General features: G+C 30.6%; 1 protein-coding gene across 1 annotated transcript in view; it reads left to right on the forward strand.

Annotated features, from left to right (window-relative positions):
* Nucleotides 1-18,514, forward strand: part of LOC129946244 (uncharacterized) — a 72,062-nt gene extending 53,548 nt beyond the window's left edge. The window contains exons 2-5 of the mRNA XM_056056367.1: nt 4,391-5,424; nt 15,294-15,505; nt 15,566-16,052; nt 16,123-18,514. Coding sequence (XP_055912342.1) covers nt 4,929-5,424; nt 15,294-15,505; nt 15,566-16,052; nt 16,123-17,168 — 2,241 coding nt within the window. The 5' untranslated portion in view covers nt 4,391-4,928 and the 3' untranslated portion in view covers nt 17,169-18,514. The remainder of the gene's footprint in view (nt 1-4,390; nt 5,425-15,293; nt 15,506-15,565; nt 16,053-16,122) is intronic.
* Nucleotides 18,515-18,853: the final 339 nt, after the last annotated feature.

Genomic DNA, 18,853 nt, shown 5'->3' on the forward strand with positions numbered 1-18,853 from the left:
CGTGAGTTAAAAGTTTTTTAAATCCAAAATATAGAAAAGTGATTAAAGACTTTTTTAAGCTTTCTTGTACTGAGAGTTAGGATTTGGAACGTAATATAAAAACCTGAATATTAAGTTAAATTTAAAATTAATTTAATAAATTAGCAACTCCTTAATCATGTCAGTTACAGATACTTAAACAAATGCCTTTTCTTTTTCTTTTTTGGCTTCAAAATAAAACAAAACAATATCTTTCGATCATTCGTACGCAACTTTGTTTGTTTTATTATAAACAAAAAAAATAATTAAAATACAACAATATTTTGCTGTTGACAGTAGAAACCCTTCAAATTTTTGGATTTTATTCTGTTTGTATTTATATTGATAATCTGGAAATTGGTTTTATTAATTCACGATGACCAATCAGCTAGTAAGTATTGGATTTGTTAATTGTAATATTGTTTATATAGTAAAATTGCGTATATACAATTTTAAACCTAAAATAAATATGAACAATTTGTAAGCAAATTCATACAACCCAGTCATGGTTTTTTGATACTCTTTTATTATTTGTTAAGTGTGGAATATGATGCTGACAAAAATTTGCATTGATTGAATAAATATACATTCTAGGCACATGGATAATAGAGGTGAAGAGCGTGTGTAAACTGTACAAGTGTACAATCGATATTGGTAGTTAAAAGCTATGAGTGTAAATGGAATTGTTCGAGTTGTGATGTTTAACATGTTTATGTGAATTTGTCTGATTGAATGCGAAGTTATGATTGCAAATGGAACAGAAGCGGAGCAAGTAGTTTTTGTTTTAAGTAAGGCTCTATATGTTTGCCTTCTTTAAAAGCCAGTAGTATTTTTCTTTAAATTTTCTATTTACTTTATAAGAAGACGATCCAAAGTGAACTTTCTTGTTCAAAAAATGTCTTTAAAACTCCTATAGAAAACCAAAATATTGATCATAATAATTAGCTTTTGAAAAATTAGTATAAAGACAATTATATCTGAGCCACTTCTTTTTTTTTAATCACAAACCAATTATTGTAATGGGTCCGATTTGTCAAATTGAAAATTTTGACATTTCTCGACGTTTCAAGGTCCCTAGAGTGGAAATAAAAGATTTTTAGAAAGATGTCTGTGCGTGCGTGTGTACGTATGTTCGTACGTCCGTCCGTAAGTCCGTACGTTCGCGACGTTTTTTTCGTCGTCCATAGCTCAAGAACCAGAAGAGATGTCGATTTCAAATAAATTTTTTTGAATAGATAATAAGGCAGAAAGATGCAGAAAGGGCTCTAAAGAAAATTGCCTGGGCGGTTTTTTTACCATAGCAGTTTGAGAAAAACGTGTCCATTTTGGCTAACCCTAAATATCTTACGAATCAAAACCGCTAGAGACTTGAATTAAACTTTATATAATATATTGTAACGTAATCAGAGAATTATATTTTTTGAAAAAAATCCATTCAACGCTTTTTTTTATAAATCAAAAAAACTGAAAAAAAAATTTGTCACCTCCAAAATTTTACGACTAATAAAAATTTTACGAAAAATAAAGTTTTTGGTATCTGATAAAATTTTATCTTTCAAAAAATATTGTTCTTAACATTCAGTTAAAGTTTGAAAAAAATCGAATTGACAGTTTTTTTCAAAAAATTAAAAACCCAAAAAAAAATTAACAAAAGTTGGTAAGAAATGATTTTCGACTCAAATATCTTTTCAAAAATTTGAGCTAAAAGCTTATAACTAATTTCACTTATAAGAAATATTGTTTTCAACATTAGGACAAATTTTGAGAAAAATCGAATTGACGGTTTTTTTACAAAAAATAAAAAACTAAAAAAACATGTATAAAAGCTGGTAAAAATTGATTTTCGACTCAAATATCTTTTCAAAAATTGTAGATATTGTCTTTAAACTACTTTTATCTTTCAAAAAATATTGTTGTTAACATTCAGTTAAATTTTGAAAAAAATCGAATGGACAGTTTTTGTACAAAAAATTAAAAACCTACAAAAAATTTAACAAGAGTTGGTAAAAATTGATTTTCGACTACAATATCTTTTCAAAAATTTGAAATATTGGCTTCAAACTAATTTTATCTTATAGGAATATTGTTTTCAACATTCGATAACATTTTGAAAAAAAAAATCGAATTGACAGTTTTTTTACAAAAAATGAAACTCTTAAAAAACAATTCTAAAACTTGGTAAAAATTTACTTTCGACTCAAATAGCATTTCAAAAATTAAAAATATTGGCTTCAAACTTATTTTATTTCACAGAAAATATTGTTGTCGATATTCAGTAATTTTTATATAAAAATCCAACAGTCCGCTTTTTCATAAAAAAATAAAATCTACAAAAAATAGTACGCAAATTTGGTAAAAATTGATACGAATACATATAGACAAACTTTTAAGCAAGACAAATCGACTGACGGGATGGGAAGTTTTCAGTGTGGGTCGCATCCCAGCCTCTTTTTTTAAATATTAAATCTGATTTACTACACATTTCCTTGTCAAACGTAAACTTTTTAGTGTTAAACATAATCGAATTAAAATCTTGGCATCAATCTTGGATGACATGAAGATTGGTATCATCCAAATTCGACGATTTTATTTGTTGACGTCTTAAGATCATTTTATATGAAAATAAAGTTTATTTTGTTGCTGCTTGAATTTTTTAAATTATGTAAAAAAAAAAAACAAGTAGTGGCTTACAAAACACCGAGAATGAGTTTTTGTAAGTGACGTAAAAGTGACAGCCTAGGATTTACCTGCATATCCTCTAGACAGATATGATATTTTTGCCAGATCTTGTATAGACATACCGTCAATATTAAAGCGTGAACGTTGTCCAAAACAAAAACTATCATTAACACATATTGTTGAATGGTGTACTTAACTTGTGGTACAAAAAACGTTTGACTGCGACCCACATTCATAACTTCCCATTCCTTCTGTAAGTTTGTCTTGCTCAAAACAAACAACATTTTGTGTAAGAATGTAATTTGAAGTCAAACTGTTTTTGTTAACAAGATCTTTAGTCTTAAACAATTTTTACCAATATTACTCCATTTCTTGACATTTTGTATTTCTTATTTAAACAAATACAGGTATTTTTCTTTGAGAAATATATAACATTAACAATAAAATTAAGCACATAATTAATTCATTTTGAAGTCAATGCCTTCATTAATTCACAAGTTATCGAGAATCGAACATCAATTTTTACCAATTTTGCGTACTTTTCCTTGGAGATTTTAAATTTTATCATAAAAACGAGTGTTGTATTTTATAAAATTTATGAAATTAATTTAAACCCAATTTTTTTAAGTTTTAAAAAGATATTAAAGCGTAAAATCAATTTTTACTAACTTTTAGTAATATTTTTACGAACGTACATACACACGCACGTACAGACATCGCTGCAAAAATCTTTTATTTAGATTCTAGGGACCTTTAAACGTTGAGAAATATAAAAACTTTCAATTCGACAAATCAGACATATTTAATAACTTCCTATTTAAAGTTAAAAATCCTTAAATCCAAATTCAATTCCACACTGAAATATTTATAAGAATTCTTTTCATTGAATCTGAAAATTTAACAAGCTTTTTTGTAAATTAGCTCTTACTTGAGCTGTTAAATAACTTCACAAATTAAAGAGAATTTAAAATCAAGCGACAAAATGTGGATTAAAGAAAATGCGTGTTGAATGTGCGGAACTATCGTGTGGAATGGTTTTATTTCATTTCATTTTCTTTTCCTTTTTCTTCTTAATTTTAAATAAAATATGGCCGGATGGGCGGGAAGTTTGAAATTTATACAAATACAGTTTACAATTCATACAATTCAGTTCACAATAGTGCAATTTTTTTAACTGATATAAATGTGTTTTAATTTAAAGTTAAATTCAATATTTAAGACTTTAAATTCATTTTATGAAGTTTCGTACTAATGAAACAGAATCAATGAAATCTTTCTTTTACATAATTTGATAGTAGAATCATAAATTTGAAATCAATAGAGAAACGCCGAAAACTAAAAAAAATAAATTTACAACAATTGGCGCCATTTGAGCATTTTAGGATGTTATTTCTCATATAATTGTTACTTTCAGTCTATTAAGTTGCCACAAAACGTTGGTCTAAAATTGGTAGCAGTAATAGAACAGAAAAATGTTCCCGTTTTCCCCTTAAACAGAGAGTTAATCAACACACAGCTGCTGCCTAATTATAATTATTATAATTAACATAGTACACATTATTTAACCCATGTATGTACATCAGGGAACGATAACATGCATGACAACATCAGACACTTTGAAAATATAATATAACTTATATTCCAATTAACGCTAACATTTACCCTTTTTCTCTCTTTTTGACTTTCGTTTTAGAACTTTTCAGCTGTAACACAAAATTGTATCACCCCAATCATGATTGGTCCTTGGAAAACTTGAAACAAAAAGCTATACAATTTTAAAGAACAAAAAAACTGATGTTTTCAACAACTAAACGAATGGATTCATACATCAACAACAAAAACATTGACAATTCAATGATGTACTTCATCCCTCGAATCGCTATCATCAGTGAACGTTGCTTTAATATAAAAACCGCATTACGCCCAATGAGAAAGTTACTTGTCAATTTTCCGGCCAAGAACTATACATGAAAAAACTTTATAAAAATCTCAAAATATTTTTGAATCTCCAAAAGAATATCATCGCAAACTCTTACAGTCAAAGATAGACTCAAAGGATAAACTACATAAACGCACTCTAGAAATTCGACAAAAAGCTTAAATAAGGATAATTGAATAGAGTCTCGTGGAAAAAAGCATTGATCGCTATTAACACTACGCCACCGCGCCGATAAGGATATTTTTAAGTTTTATCAAACTCAAAATCATAGAAGGAAACTCGCAGTCCAGCAATGTCCGATATTCGATTTGATACCTTTGCAAACGATTACCATACAAATATTTCAGCAAACCTCCTGAGTCTACCCTTCGTCCATCCATCGCCTCGTTCCTATATTCTCGATGATGGTGATGAGGAAGATTTTTCCACCCCACTCAACATTCCATATGTAGTTTTTGAAATTCTCGTTGCCATTTTTGCCATTGTTGGCAATCTGATGGTGATTATTGTCTTCCATCGCGAACGGAAGTTGCGTAGACGTACGAACTACTACATTGTTTCGCTGGCCATTGCCGACTTCCTGGTTGGATTGTTGGGTGTGCCGTTCGCGGTTTTGGCCTCAGTGGGACTGCCAAGGAATTTACACGCCTGCCTGTTTACCGTATCACTGTTGGTTGTGCTGTGCACGATATCGATCTTTTGTTTGGTAGCTGTATCTGTGGACAGATATTGGGCCATATTGTATCCGATGGCATATTCGAGGAATGTCAGGACGAAGACAGCAATTGGTGAGTGTGGTGTCTCTTTGTTTTCAATTTACAGTGAGAGAGGCTTTTTGTGTGTTTTTACATTTTGTTCATTTTTATTTGTTTGCTAGACGAAGGTTTTTTGACAATAAAGGACATGGGTTTGAGGATATAGCATTCGGATGCCTATTTCAGTCTTTTCAATGAACAGGAAAATTAATGTTTTTTTATTATGTACATAAAGATATATGTACGTAATTCATTTGAATACTAAAGTGGTTTTTCCTTGGTACTATAGTTAAAAAACGTTATTACATATTGCACATTTTAGTGTATTATTATTATTTACATTCTTCTTTGTTCCCAGAATTTGAATTTTATTTTACATCTTTTTTATATTTTCAACATAAATACTTTTATCTAAAATAGGAAAATGATTTTAGGCTTAAAAATGCTCCAATGGTTTTTTTTGTAAATTTTCAACATGAGCGGAAGTTTCGGTTTTTCATTTTTCGCATTTAATTTTTAGATATAGAGAATAAAATGTAAACGAAAAAAAATAAATAATAAAAATAAAATAAATCAAACAAAATAGCTTTAAAACAATTTGGTTTTCTATCAAAAGCCCATTTTTATCGACATCGATAGTATTACTCAATTCACCATTAACGAAGCTTATGATAATGGAATGCGTTTAGACCTCATGCAGAGAAAAAGAAAAAAAACATTATTTCATTAATAAAATCAATTTTCGCCCCGAGCATAGTTGGAATCAGAGTTAAGTGTAGAAATGTATATAAACATATGTAATTTATTTAGTTTCTTGTTTTAATTTATTACACATATTTATTAAGTTTAGTTTGAATTTGAATTAATGAGTCGATGCATTTTATTTGGCTTAATATGCCAATCTACTTTATAAAAAAATAAATGTATAATTACGAGTACGAGTAGGAAACACAAATGACAAACCGGCTACAATTCTATTGAATTCATTTCAAGAAATAAGTAAATGAAATTAATCCAAGCAAATGATTAAAATGTGTATGCTATGTTTTAAATGGATATTTTAGAACTAACAAAAATGTACACTTGTTTTGTTTTGTTAACTTCCCATAGGAAGTTATTGTAATGGGTCCGATTTGTCAAATTGAAAATTTTGACATTTCTCGACGTTTCAAGGTCCCTAGAGTCGAAATAAAAGATTTTTAGAAAGATGTCTGTGCGTGCGTGTGTACGTACGTTCGTACGTCCGTACGTCCGTACGTCCGTACGTCCGTACGTCCGTACGTCTGTACGTCCGTACGTCCGTACGTTCGCGACGTTTTTTTCGTCGTCCATAGCTCAAGAACCAGAAGAGATATCAACTTCAAATAAATTTTGTTATACAGATAATAAGGCAGAAAGATGCAGAAAGGGCTCTCAAGAAAATTGTGTGGGTGGTTTTTTTACCATAGCAGTTTAAAAAAAAGGTGAAAATTTTGGTTAACCCTAAATATCTTACGAACCAAAAACGCTAGAGACTTGAATTTAATTTTATATAATAAACTGTAACGTGATCTCAAAGAAATATATTTTTTGAAAAAAATCTATCTAACGGTTTTTTTTCTAAATCAAAAAAACTGAAAAAAAAAATTTGTCACCTCCTAAATTTAACGACTAACATATGATTTCATCTCCAAAACAATTTTGAGCAACGGAGAATAATGTTTTTGAAATCTGATAAAATTTTGAGAAAAATCGAATTGACATTTTTTTTTATAAAAAATAAAAATCTAAAAAAAAACATTACTCAAAGTTCGTAAAAATTAAATATCGATTCAAATATCTTTTCAAAAACTTAAAATTTAGGCTTCTTACTAATTTTTTCTTTCAAAAAATATTGTTGTCAACATTTAGTTAAATTTTGAAAAAATCGAATTGATAGTTTTTGTACAAAAAATTTAACAAAAGTTGTTAAAAATTTCATTTTCGACTCAAATATCTTTTCAAAACTTTGAGATATTGGCTTAAATTTACTTGTATCTTTCAAAAAATATTGTTGTCAACATTCAGTAAAATTTTGAACAAAATCGAATAGACATTTTTTTTATAAAAAATTAAAAACCGAACAAAAATTAACAAAAGTTGGTAAAAATTGAATATGGATTCAAATATCTTTTCAAAAACTTGAAAGTTAGACTTCAAACTTATTTTATCTTATAAGAAATATTGTTTTAAGCATTCTGAAAGATGTTGAGAAAAATCGAATAGACAGTTTTTTTTACAAAAAAAAAATGTATAAAAGTTCGTAAAAATTGATTTTCGACTCAAATATCTTCTCGAAAATTGTAGATATTGTCTTTTAACTACTTTTGTCTTTCAAAAACTATTGTTGTTAACATTTAGTAAAATTTTGAAAAAAATTGAATTGATAGTTTTTGTACAAAAAATTAAATACCTAAAAAAATTTAAAAAAAGTTGGTAAAAATTGATTTTCGACTCAAATATCTTTTCAAAACTATAAAATATTGGCTTCAAACTAATTTTATCTTATAAGAAATATTGTTTTCAACATTCGATAGAATTTTGAAGAAAATCGAATTGACGGTTTTTTTACAAAAAATAAAACTCTAAAAAAAACAATACTAAAACTGTAAAAATTTAATTTCGACTCAAATAGCTTTTCAAAAATTAAAAATATTGGCTTCAAACTTATTTTATTTTACAGAAAATATTGTTTTCGATATTCAGTGATTTTTATATAAAAATCCAACAGTCCGTTTTTTCATAAAAAATAAAATCTACAAAAAATAGTGCGCAAATTTGGTAAAAATACATATAGACAAACTTTTAAGCAAGACAAATCGACAGACGGGATGGGAAGTTATCAGTGTGGGTCGCATCCCAGCCTCTTTTTTTGTTTGGTTTTAATTAAAAAATGCAATACGGGCTTTTGGGTTGTGAACCTCTGATGCAGAATCGAAAATGTATCTTCTCTTCCTGGTCTTAGCCCAAATTCGTTTTTTTTTATTTATTTTTTAGTATTTTGTAAAGGACATTCCATAAAAGACTAATCGATTTTAAAATTGAATGAAGCAAATTGTGTATGAGATATCAAATCTTTATTCGAGAGTTCTATCAATGAAATTATGTGTCAAATTCAACATAGTTTAAATGGCCGTTTGAAATTTTCAAACGGTCATTTTCAAGACAAATTTACACTATTGGTCTCCACCCGATACCCTGCCTAGTTATACTTCCCATAGGAAGTTATTGTAATGGGTCCGATTTGTCAAATTGAAAATTTTGATATTTCTCGACGTTTCAAGGTCCCTACAGTCGAAATAAAAGATTTTTAGGAAGATGTCTGTGCGTGCGTGTGTACGTACGTTCGTATGTCCGTACGTTCGCGACGTTTTTTCGTTGACCATAGCTCAAGAACCAGAAGAGATATAGATTTAAAATAAATTTTGTTATACAGATAATAAGGCAGAAAGATGCAGAAAGGACTCTCAAGATAATTGCGTGGGTGGTTTTTTTACCATAGCAGTTTGGGAAAAAGGTAAACATTTTGGTAAACCCTAAATATCTTACGAACCAAAAACGCTAGAGACTTGAATTAAATTTTATATAATAGATTGTAACGTGATACCAAACAGGTATATTTTTTGAAAAAAATCAATATAACGGGTTTTTTTTAAATCAATAAAACTGAAAAAAAAAATTTGTCACCTCCAAAATTTTACGACAGAAATATGATTTTATCTCTAAAACAATTTTGTGCAACGAAGAATAATGTTTTTGACATCTGATAAAATTTTGAGAAAAATCGAATTGGCAGTTTTTTTATAAAAAATAAAAATCTAAAAAAAACATTACTCAAAGTTGGTAAAAATTGAATATCGATTCGAATATTTTTTCAAAAACTTGAAATTTAGGCTTCAAACTTATTTTATCTTATAAAAAATATTGTTTTTAACATTTTGAAAAATATTGAGAAAAATCGAATTGACAGTTTTCTTACAAGAAATTAAAAAACCGAAAAAAAATTAACAAGAGATGGTAAAAAATGATTTTCGACTCAAATACCTTTTCAAAAATTTGAGATAATAGCTTCTAACTAATTTTTGAGATAATAGCTTCTAACTAATTTTTACTCATAAGAAATATTGTTTTCAACATTAGGACACATTTTGAGAAAAATCAAAAAATAAAACTCTAAAAAAAACAATACTAAAACTTGGTAAAAATTTACTTTCGACTCAAATAACTTTTCAAAAATTAAAAATATTGGCTTCAAACTTATTTTCTTTCACAGAAAATATTGTTTTCGATATTCAGTAATTTTTATATACAAATCCAACAGTCCGTTTTTCATAAAAAATAAAATCTACCAAAAAAAGTACGCAAATTTGGTAAAAATTAATACGAGTACATATAGACAAACTTTTAAGCAAAACAAATCGACAGACAGGATGGTAAGTTATAAGTGTGGGTCGCATCCCAGCCTCTTATTAATTTTTGTTTGAACAGACGTGTTCTTAGTTCAATAGAATTTGAACTTCTTGAAAGATTTTTATGAAATTTTACAGACATGTAGACACGTTATTGTTTTTAGAAAGAAATGAGGGAAAACCGAAAGAATGTTCCATTTTTCTCTACTACATTTTATTTTCATATTATTATATAATATATAATTTTATTCTATGATAAAATTTGCAACTTAAGTACAGTGACCTAGACTCTAGAAGCTTATGCAATACATCCTCGCTCGTATCCTTACGGGAAAATTTTCTTGTTTAATGAAGGCGGTAGTTTTTGTTTCTAATTTCTTGGGCCTCCTCGGGCATTGGCATTATTGCTGTTTGTATAATCTCTGCTAAATGCATTAATATCTTATGGACCGTTGAAGGCATGTAGTACCACGTGTACATTTCAACTGCCAACTTCGCAGTTTCTATCGCATATGCTTTAAATTTCTCGGAGTCAATTGATATAATTAGAAGTCGTCGAATCAGGTTTTCATTAACTTGAGTTATTTCGGCTGTCAAATGGGGACTTGGAAAAAATACTCTGGATGTATTTCCAGTATTACTGGAACCGTAGCCCTGCTTAACGAAATCAACTTTGTATAAGTTCTTTTGCTTTTTCTTTTATTGGGAGAGTAGTCTTCGTAGTCCTCCAGCTCTGGAATTCCAGGTTAAATCCTAGGTGAAGAATAAACTTTATACATTTTATCCTCGCATAGAGTGGAGAAATGCCCAACTGAAGTGCTTCTTCTTTGCAAAACATTGTTTCAAGTTTTGATAGATCATTCATCTCCGATGGACGAGCACCACAAATTAAGCAGTTGCTTGATGAAACATGCTGCGCTACTTTTCCGTCCAGCATTGTACCATCCCAATAAGGATCGTCTAACAGGATCATGTTAGACGATCCTTATTGGGATGGTTCTATTGTCGTGCTGTAGGATTGTTGGTCGCAAGTTATTTATCTCATTCTGAACAGGCCCTTTTTCCAATCTTATCAACTCAGTGGCTTCTTTTAGGAATTGAAACCTTATAGGTCTACAGTATCGAGTAGAGGAGGGTGGGGGGTTGACCCATATTACACCTGTTAGATTTGCGAATAGAGTACTTTTCAATGGCACCATTGAGGTCATAAATAAATTTGAGTCACTTCTTGATTCATTGTCGTCATAAAATGTCTGAAAGAACTCATTCTATCTAGTTCTATCTAGTATCTAGTTCCACATCTTGTTTGGTTTTTAAAATTCTCTCTGCGGTGTTTTCGACCAAACTTTGTAAAAGAATATCGGCAGAAAATTCTGTAATGTTTACATCACTTTTACCTTCTGGGATTTTCTTATAGCTGCAAAAAATATTATGGCCAACCTTTTTTGTATCAATTTAGCCTGTGTTAAAATTGATAGCGCAAGATCGGCACTTAAACTATCAGCTTGATTTATTGGCTGATAAGAGGAAGCAGCAGCATTAATCAGTTCCTGCGAATGGGAATCTTGAAGAGCGCAAACATTGCTTCTTCTACTTTTTCCACAGCACTGATCAAAATACTTTGTAAGTCTTCCATGTCTCCGAAACTGGTACTCACAATCAGTCTGATTATCGGGTAAAGTGAATATAAATTCATTCTTCATCCACTCTAAGAACTTGTATTTGAATTTATTCCTATTAAAATTAACAGTTTTCAACTTTTGTTTATAGTGAGGCAAAACACGCTTTTTTATTGAATCACAAATTGAAGGTAGATAATCATTAAATTCCAAACAATAATTCTCGCTTATAAAAGCTTATAGTATTGATCCATTACTTAATAACACCTCACACAGATCAGCACATTTTATTTGAATTGTCTCCATAATAAGAATACTAATGTTCATACTCTTTAAGAACAAGTCTGACCGATTAATTATATAGATTAACCAAGACATTACGAAAGGTGTTGAATATAACCATAACTACATAAACTTTTTTCTTCATTGCTTTCCGAACATTGACCTTGAAAGTCCACCACAAATTCTTACTTTCTTTGTAATAGATCACCAAATTGTTGGTGGGACATTAAAAACTTTCAATGTTTATATAACAGTGAGAAAGCAGTGCAGACTGCAATTTAATTTTTGAAGAGAGGAGTGACTTTTCAAAAGATATTATAAATACTTATAGTCATTTCTCAGAAAATTAAAAAAAATAAAGCTAAATTGTAATTTTCCTAACAATTTCAGTTTTTTGCTTGTTTTCTAAGTCCGATTTACAGGATTCAGTTTTGTTTTAAGTTAACTTCAACCACCTTTATTTCTCCGTGGCTTTGCTTGATGGCAGAAATTTAAAAGGTCGAAGTTTCGATGACTTTGGCTCATAAATCACGCTGAATTTTACTGATGTCATTAATTATTTTGCCTTTGAAGGACGCAGTAGTTTGTAACTTATTCACATATACCTGCGACTTAAGAAAGCCAATTCACTTCCAATTCAGGTCACAAGAAGTTGGTGATCGTCGACCTATGCCATTCAAGTGATGGACTGGCCAGTACGGACCGATGACGTCCCTAGCTTAAAATCCACACCAAACAGTAACTTCATTTGCATTCGTGGATTGGTGTCTAAACATATCCGGAAAATTTACTTATTCACGTACCCGCATTTATACAATATAGAACTTATCGCTAAAGATGATTTTTCGACCAAAATAAGGATCAACTTTCAAAACCTAGTCTCAGTTAGCTCCTGGCTCAGCTGAATTGTTGTTGTTCTTGTGAGCGTCCGTATCGTTGCTACTAGATAACAACCATTGTAATAATAAAGATTTATCATTTTTACGTGCTTATTGACACTTTAGCATGCCATGATTATTCGTCTTTAGTGATTAGTGGTTGATTAATGTAGGGTCTGCCACCTAACGTTTTTTTCAATGAGTAGCTCCGTGCGTTCAACAAGTGCTATTTTGTGAATGGTAACACTTAGCTCATGTCTGATTCTACAGATAATTAGTTTTATCCTTGCGCTGAACGACTGTGCTTGTGTAAACGCTTGAACAACGCTGTTAAATATTGCCTGCGATCGACTTAGAGAAGATGCCGATTTTGCCAAAAAAAATCATCTTTTTAGATGAAGGTCATTTTGATCTTGGCGGGTATGTAAGCAAACAAAATTGTCGCATTGAGACATAGAAAACCCGCACGCATACATTTAAAAGCCGATACACGCAAAACGAGTCAAATTACAAACATATTTTACTGTTCATTGACTTTTATTACCAATATTTGGAGCTGTAGTCACAAGTGTTACTTCAAAATAATGCAAAATCTCTTTTGCTTGAAAGATTGCTAAAAAAAATTGAAAATATTAAAATAAATCGTATTAAACCATTAAAGATAATAATTCAAACTAAGGAGATTTTGAAAAAAAAAGTAAGCGAAATAATTTGTTAACAAAAACGTTTGACAATTTTTTTTTTAAATGGTCCTTATTTTTCTGCTATAAGATTAAAATGAAAAATATTATACTTTATTATTTGATTCAGGCTGTCCAAACGTATCATTCAATTTAAATTTACGTAACTTGACTTGTGTATTTCATTAGCGCAAAGTGTCATTTTATGGCAGCCCTCACACGCCATGCCATTAGCATGACATATGATGCTGAAACAGGATTACATGGGTTTTCAAACGTCAAATCTTAGCAAAAGATATGCATATGCATATTATGCTTGGTTTAATTGTTTCTATGCTAAAGACATCCTATAACATTTCTATAAATAAAATACTCCTATTTATGTACACATATAGAGCTTTCTATAAATGAATCCATAAAAGTATTCCCAAGCTATTAAACATGACGTCGTTGTTAAAGCAAGAAATAAACCACATATAGTTAAAGGCATATTGTCGATGTCGTTTGTCGGTCCTTAACTTAAAGTAATTAGTTTCTATTCACATCGGAGACTACGTCAAATAGCCAAGCCTCCTTGTTTCTAAGAAACATATATGTACTGTTACAGCATTAACTAACTCGCTTTACTCTAAAGGACTATGACGAATTTCTATTTTCGTTCATAAGAATGGAAGATTGCTCATGATGACAGTCGGACCACGTACGCACATGCATCAAGCCATTGAAGTTATCAATATCAATGCTCATTAAGCTATTGGAAAATTAAGGACGTTTTCTCATCAAAACTTTGTCTGGATATAAAAATGCCGGTTGTGACGACCGAGACCGACACACCGAGGACGTATTTTACCACGAGACTTTAACGCAATACTAAATTTTGTTTAGTAGGTTTACGATATACTATATTAAACCTAGTATAACATGGGTGTAGCAAAAAGGGTATGTGTCTGTTTAGTATGAATGATTAGGACATGCCTTTCCTGTGATGTATACGACTCGTAGTATTTAGTATCTATGGTCATTATTTTATAACGTGAAGTACTGTCGTTAATAAAGCAGAAAGAAGAATTTAATTTAGAGGAGCAGTTGCAATTTTAATTTGCAAACTTTTAGTCGCATGTTGAAAATACTAATTAACTTATAGCACAAGTTGTGTGTGAGTTTGTATAATTAGTTATATTTAAACAGAAAGAACAAAAACACTTTTTATATATTTTATTTAATTTTTCTTGAATTACTAGAAGCAATTAGCTTTTACTTAAATCTGCTTTTTTGTTTTGCTTTTTCGGAAAATACTACAAAAATTTAACGAACGGAAAAGTCCTTGTGAAAATGTAAGCTTAATTTAATTTAATATAAAATGAAGTCTAAGTCATTTCCATGTCAGAAGATGATAAAGATATTTTTTTTTTAATGATAGTTTTACTTTGACGTTTGTGAAATAAACAAAATACCTGTCAAAACTTTAGGTAGGAATGACAGTGTAGTTTATATTAACTTCTGTTCAGGAGATCCATTCTGACATTTGATCATTTTATATCGACCCCACTAATTTTCTTTTCAAAAGCCTGCCTCATCTTACTGTCAATTTTTAACTGTCGAAATGGGCCGCAAATGTGGCAACTTTTTAACTGTAAAGGGTGTCCTAAATGTTTACATATATACATCATATTTGAATTTAAGTAAACTTATGTTTTATTAATTGAAAAAGAAGACTAGATGCAAGGAAAAGAACAATGGACAAATGGCCTCCACGACATTGCCAGTATAAGCAAATTTTCACTGGGAGGATTAAAAATCTGCCGAAAAATTTAGATCTGCAGATTAGATCTTAAATCAGAAATAAATTAATTTATTTTGCCCCAAAAATGAGAAAACAGGGGATATTTGTGTTTTGACAGATCTAATCAAGAAGAAAACCCCATATGTCATCAAATGTCAAATAGTTTTATGTTTAGGGTTACCAACAACTTACTGCTAAAATATAGAAATAAACGTACTTTCTTCTATTTTCAGGAATCATTTCCATGTGCTGGGTGGCTGGAACGATAGTCGGATTCTTGCCGCTTTTTGGTTGGCATGCCGACGTGGAAAACAATGCATCATGTCTTTTTGAAAAAGTCATGGACTACAACTATCTTGTTTTTCTTTACTTCGCCACAATAATAACACCGGCTCTGCTCTTGTTGGCTTTCTATGCCCACATATACCGTGTTATTATTAAACAGGTTTATTTCAATCTAAATTAAATTCAAGTGTTATATTTTCTGACCCAGGTTTATTTCCAGCTGAGACAGATTGTAACCATGAATCCAGTTGGTGATTGCAGTCGAAGATCTTCATCAAATCAAATACATTCACTGCATCATCGAATGTGTCATGGCGGAACAATGCTTAGGGTTTTAGGTGCAGCTAGAAAACGAGATGTTAAAGCCACGCAAAATCTTTCGATTATTGTTCTATTCTTTATGATCTGTTGGATTCCTCTGTATACAATCAACTGTATAAAGGCTTTTTGTCCGACTTGCTTTGTCCATCCTAAGTTGACGTTCTTCTGCATAATTTTGTCACATCTTAACTCAGCTGTCAATCCAGTGCTGTATGCTTATCATTTAAAGGACTTCAGGGCAGCTCTCAAGACCTTGATTTTGAAGGTGATTGGTGTGGAAGTTCAACAACCAGTGGAGGTGGCACATCGGTTTTCTCTGGCTAGTCAACATCGTTTGCAATCGGTTGACCATAAAAGGTCGTCATTGCAAACGAGGATTTATATCGGTAAGGCTTCTTGATCACGCTTCTTTGCGTCACGAACCAAGTTCTTTATAATATCGTTTTATCATTTTAGATTCTCCAATTTGGTTGCGACAACAACAGCAGACGTTGAAAAATGACCTCACTGTCAAAATATGCCCCCGCAGTCCATCCTGCATCACAAACAGTCTTGCTGGCGTCCATCAAACTGTTGCTGCAGTTGCATCTGCAACAGCTGAAATAGATCGTGGTGTTTGGAATATTATCGAAGCGTCCAGCTGTGCAGAAAAAGAGGATAACATTCAAAAACATCCATCGTCTTCAATCGAAGGACGTGAAAGTCCATATTCCTATGACAACCACAATTACTCATCCAGCCCCGATGAACTCGACTACGATGAAGTCTTCCTCAATAATCAAGAACAAAGTGTTTGTCAAGCAACAACTGCCACCTCGATTCATGACAGATTTCGTTCCGAGGACGATTCCATTAATGAAAAGTACAAATTAGCCCAAAATGCTCTAACAGATTCCTCAATGAGTGATTTTGAAATTCCCCGAAGTCACCTCATTCCAGCTTCCAGTGAGACTACAGTCAGTTATAGCCCCTCGAATGTAGACTGCGAAAACTGCCCACCACTGACTATGAACACCGATATCACCAGGCATTCACCGAATATTTTTGTGATAGAAAATGACACAAATCCGCTATCGCCACCTGCGACGGGACACAAACCAAAATTTAGAAAGTCCCCTCGACTATCGGTGGGTTTGGTGGGAACCCGTGCTAAGTGTAGAATAACAAGGTCGTGCAGCTGTAACGGTGACACAGAACTAATATCTTCAAATAGTAATAATAGTATAAATATTTTAAGTAGTAATAATAACAACAACAACACAAACACCAACAACAGTAATAGTTTCGGAGAGAGATTCAGTCCACTGAAAACTATGAGCAATTTTATCTTTCCAACAACAGCGGCGGCGGTGGTTAAGCATTCCAGTTTTGTTCATATATTCACTGGAAGTAGTCCAGGTGAAAATAATCAAGAGCATCATCAAAAAATGGTCAGTCCAGATAGTTGTACGTCAAATAGTGGTGGAAAGATAGTCAGGCAGCGGCCAACTTCTGACAGTTAAAGTAGTTAGTTGGTGTAATGTCGCGATGTGATTCCAAAGAATACTCATTTACTTCCAGTGTGTTGGAAAGTTAATTTTTGTTTACAGTTAGTCTTTTATATGAGTGTAGATTTTTTAAGTTAGTTCTAAGTTTTGTTTTAATTTTTCTCGCTAATTTCAGCTTGAAAAATCATTTATTGACTGGAAACAAAAAATCAAGGAAACTCAACAACTTTAAGTAGTACAATAAAAATAAAATACATTTAAGGATACAAACCAAATCAGAAGTTTAGTTTTAAAACAGTTTACGATAAATATTTTATTTCAACACTAATATTCCTTATTGGCACCTTAGACATAATAATTTTTTGAAATCTGAAAGTTCTTCCCCCTATTCTTAGACTGTGTTCTAATTTTAGTCTTTTAAGGCTACTCATTTTGAACTCTCAACGTTTCTTATCTTTCCTACGACATATTTCAAAAGCTGAAGTTCTTATTTTTTAAGATATCTGTATGAGCGAGATAAAATGTCAAATGTTTAAATGTGAACACCGTCTTACATTTCAGTTGGGATTCATTGAACTTCAAAGAGGCGCCATGTGAATACCAACTCTCTCTTGTTGCAATTTGACAGCAACAAGGTGAATTGAGTAAATTGTTTCAAAGTGAATTGTATCGTGGTGAGATTATTTTAGGTGGGATATTAGAAAACAGTGAATATATATATGATTTTTAAGTTCGTAGCTATGAACGGAAATACTTACATATACGTCCAAGAAAATACATTAATTGGTTTCTCTTAATAAAATAAAATCTATTTTGGATAATGCACATGTTACACTAGGTAACAATATGTTTTAAATACATGTACATAGTACAAAAAATTTGTTGAAATCCAAATTTACACAGAAAGGTTTCAAAATTGTATACCTAACCGTATTTCAATATAAAATGTACCTATCTATCAAAAAATAATTAAACATATATTTTTGTCTAACAAATATAAAAGACTGTGATTCGGGTCGAAGAAAAGAAGTCAAAAAGAATATGAGAGCGAATATAAATGAACAAAATATAAATATCAAAACAATTGTGTTTTTTTTTTTATTTAAACTTTTGTAAATCTATAATTAATTGCTCAAGTATTAAATTTTTAAGAAAATTATAAAATAAAATAATACAAAAAACTTTCTAAAGTTAAATATTTTATGAAATGTACAATGTACCTTTTTAGAGTATACTTTAGATTTTAAGATGTAACTATTTATGTAGTTTAAATGTGTATTTTTGATTATTTATACGTAATAATTGAAATATGTATAATGTTTAAAAAGAAAACAACAAAATCAAACTTCATTTAGCATGTAACCGCATTTTTGTAAAATTAGATATATTATATATTGTAATTATATTTTATTTATTCATAAATATTATCTTGTTCAAAAATAATATTTTAATAATTTAATATGTAAATTAATATAAAAATGGAAAAATTATATCATCGATATTTTCCAGTAAATAAATGTTGAAGCTTTAAATGGAAAATGCTTTTTTATTTTGTTCTGTGTGTTGAAGATTCACAGGTTATAAGTTAACTTAAACTTAACATATTTGGTCATCCCGATCTTTTAAACAAACAAATAAATAAATTAGGTGGCACAACAGTCCATGAAGAACCAGGGCCTAGTGACTTACAACTCTCAACC

This window comes from Eupeodes corollae, chromosome 2 (assembly GCF_945859685.1).
Source record: "Eupeodes corollae chromosome 2, idEupCoro1.1, whole genome shotgun sequence".
Classification (NCBI taxonomy): Eukaryota; Metazoa; Arthropoda; class Insecta; order Diptera; family Syrphidae; genus Eupeodes; species Eupeodes corollae.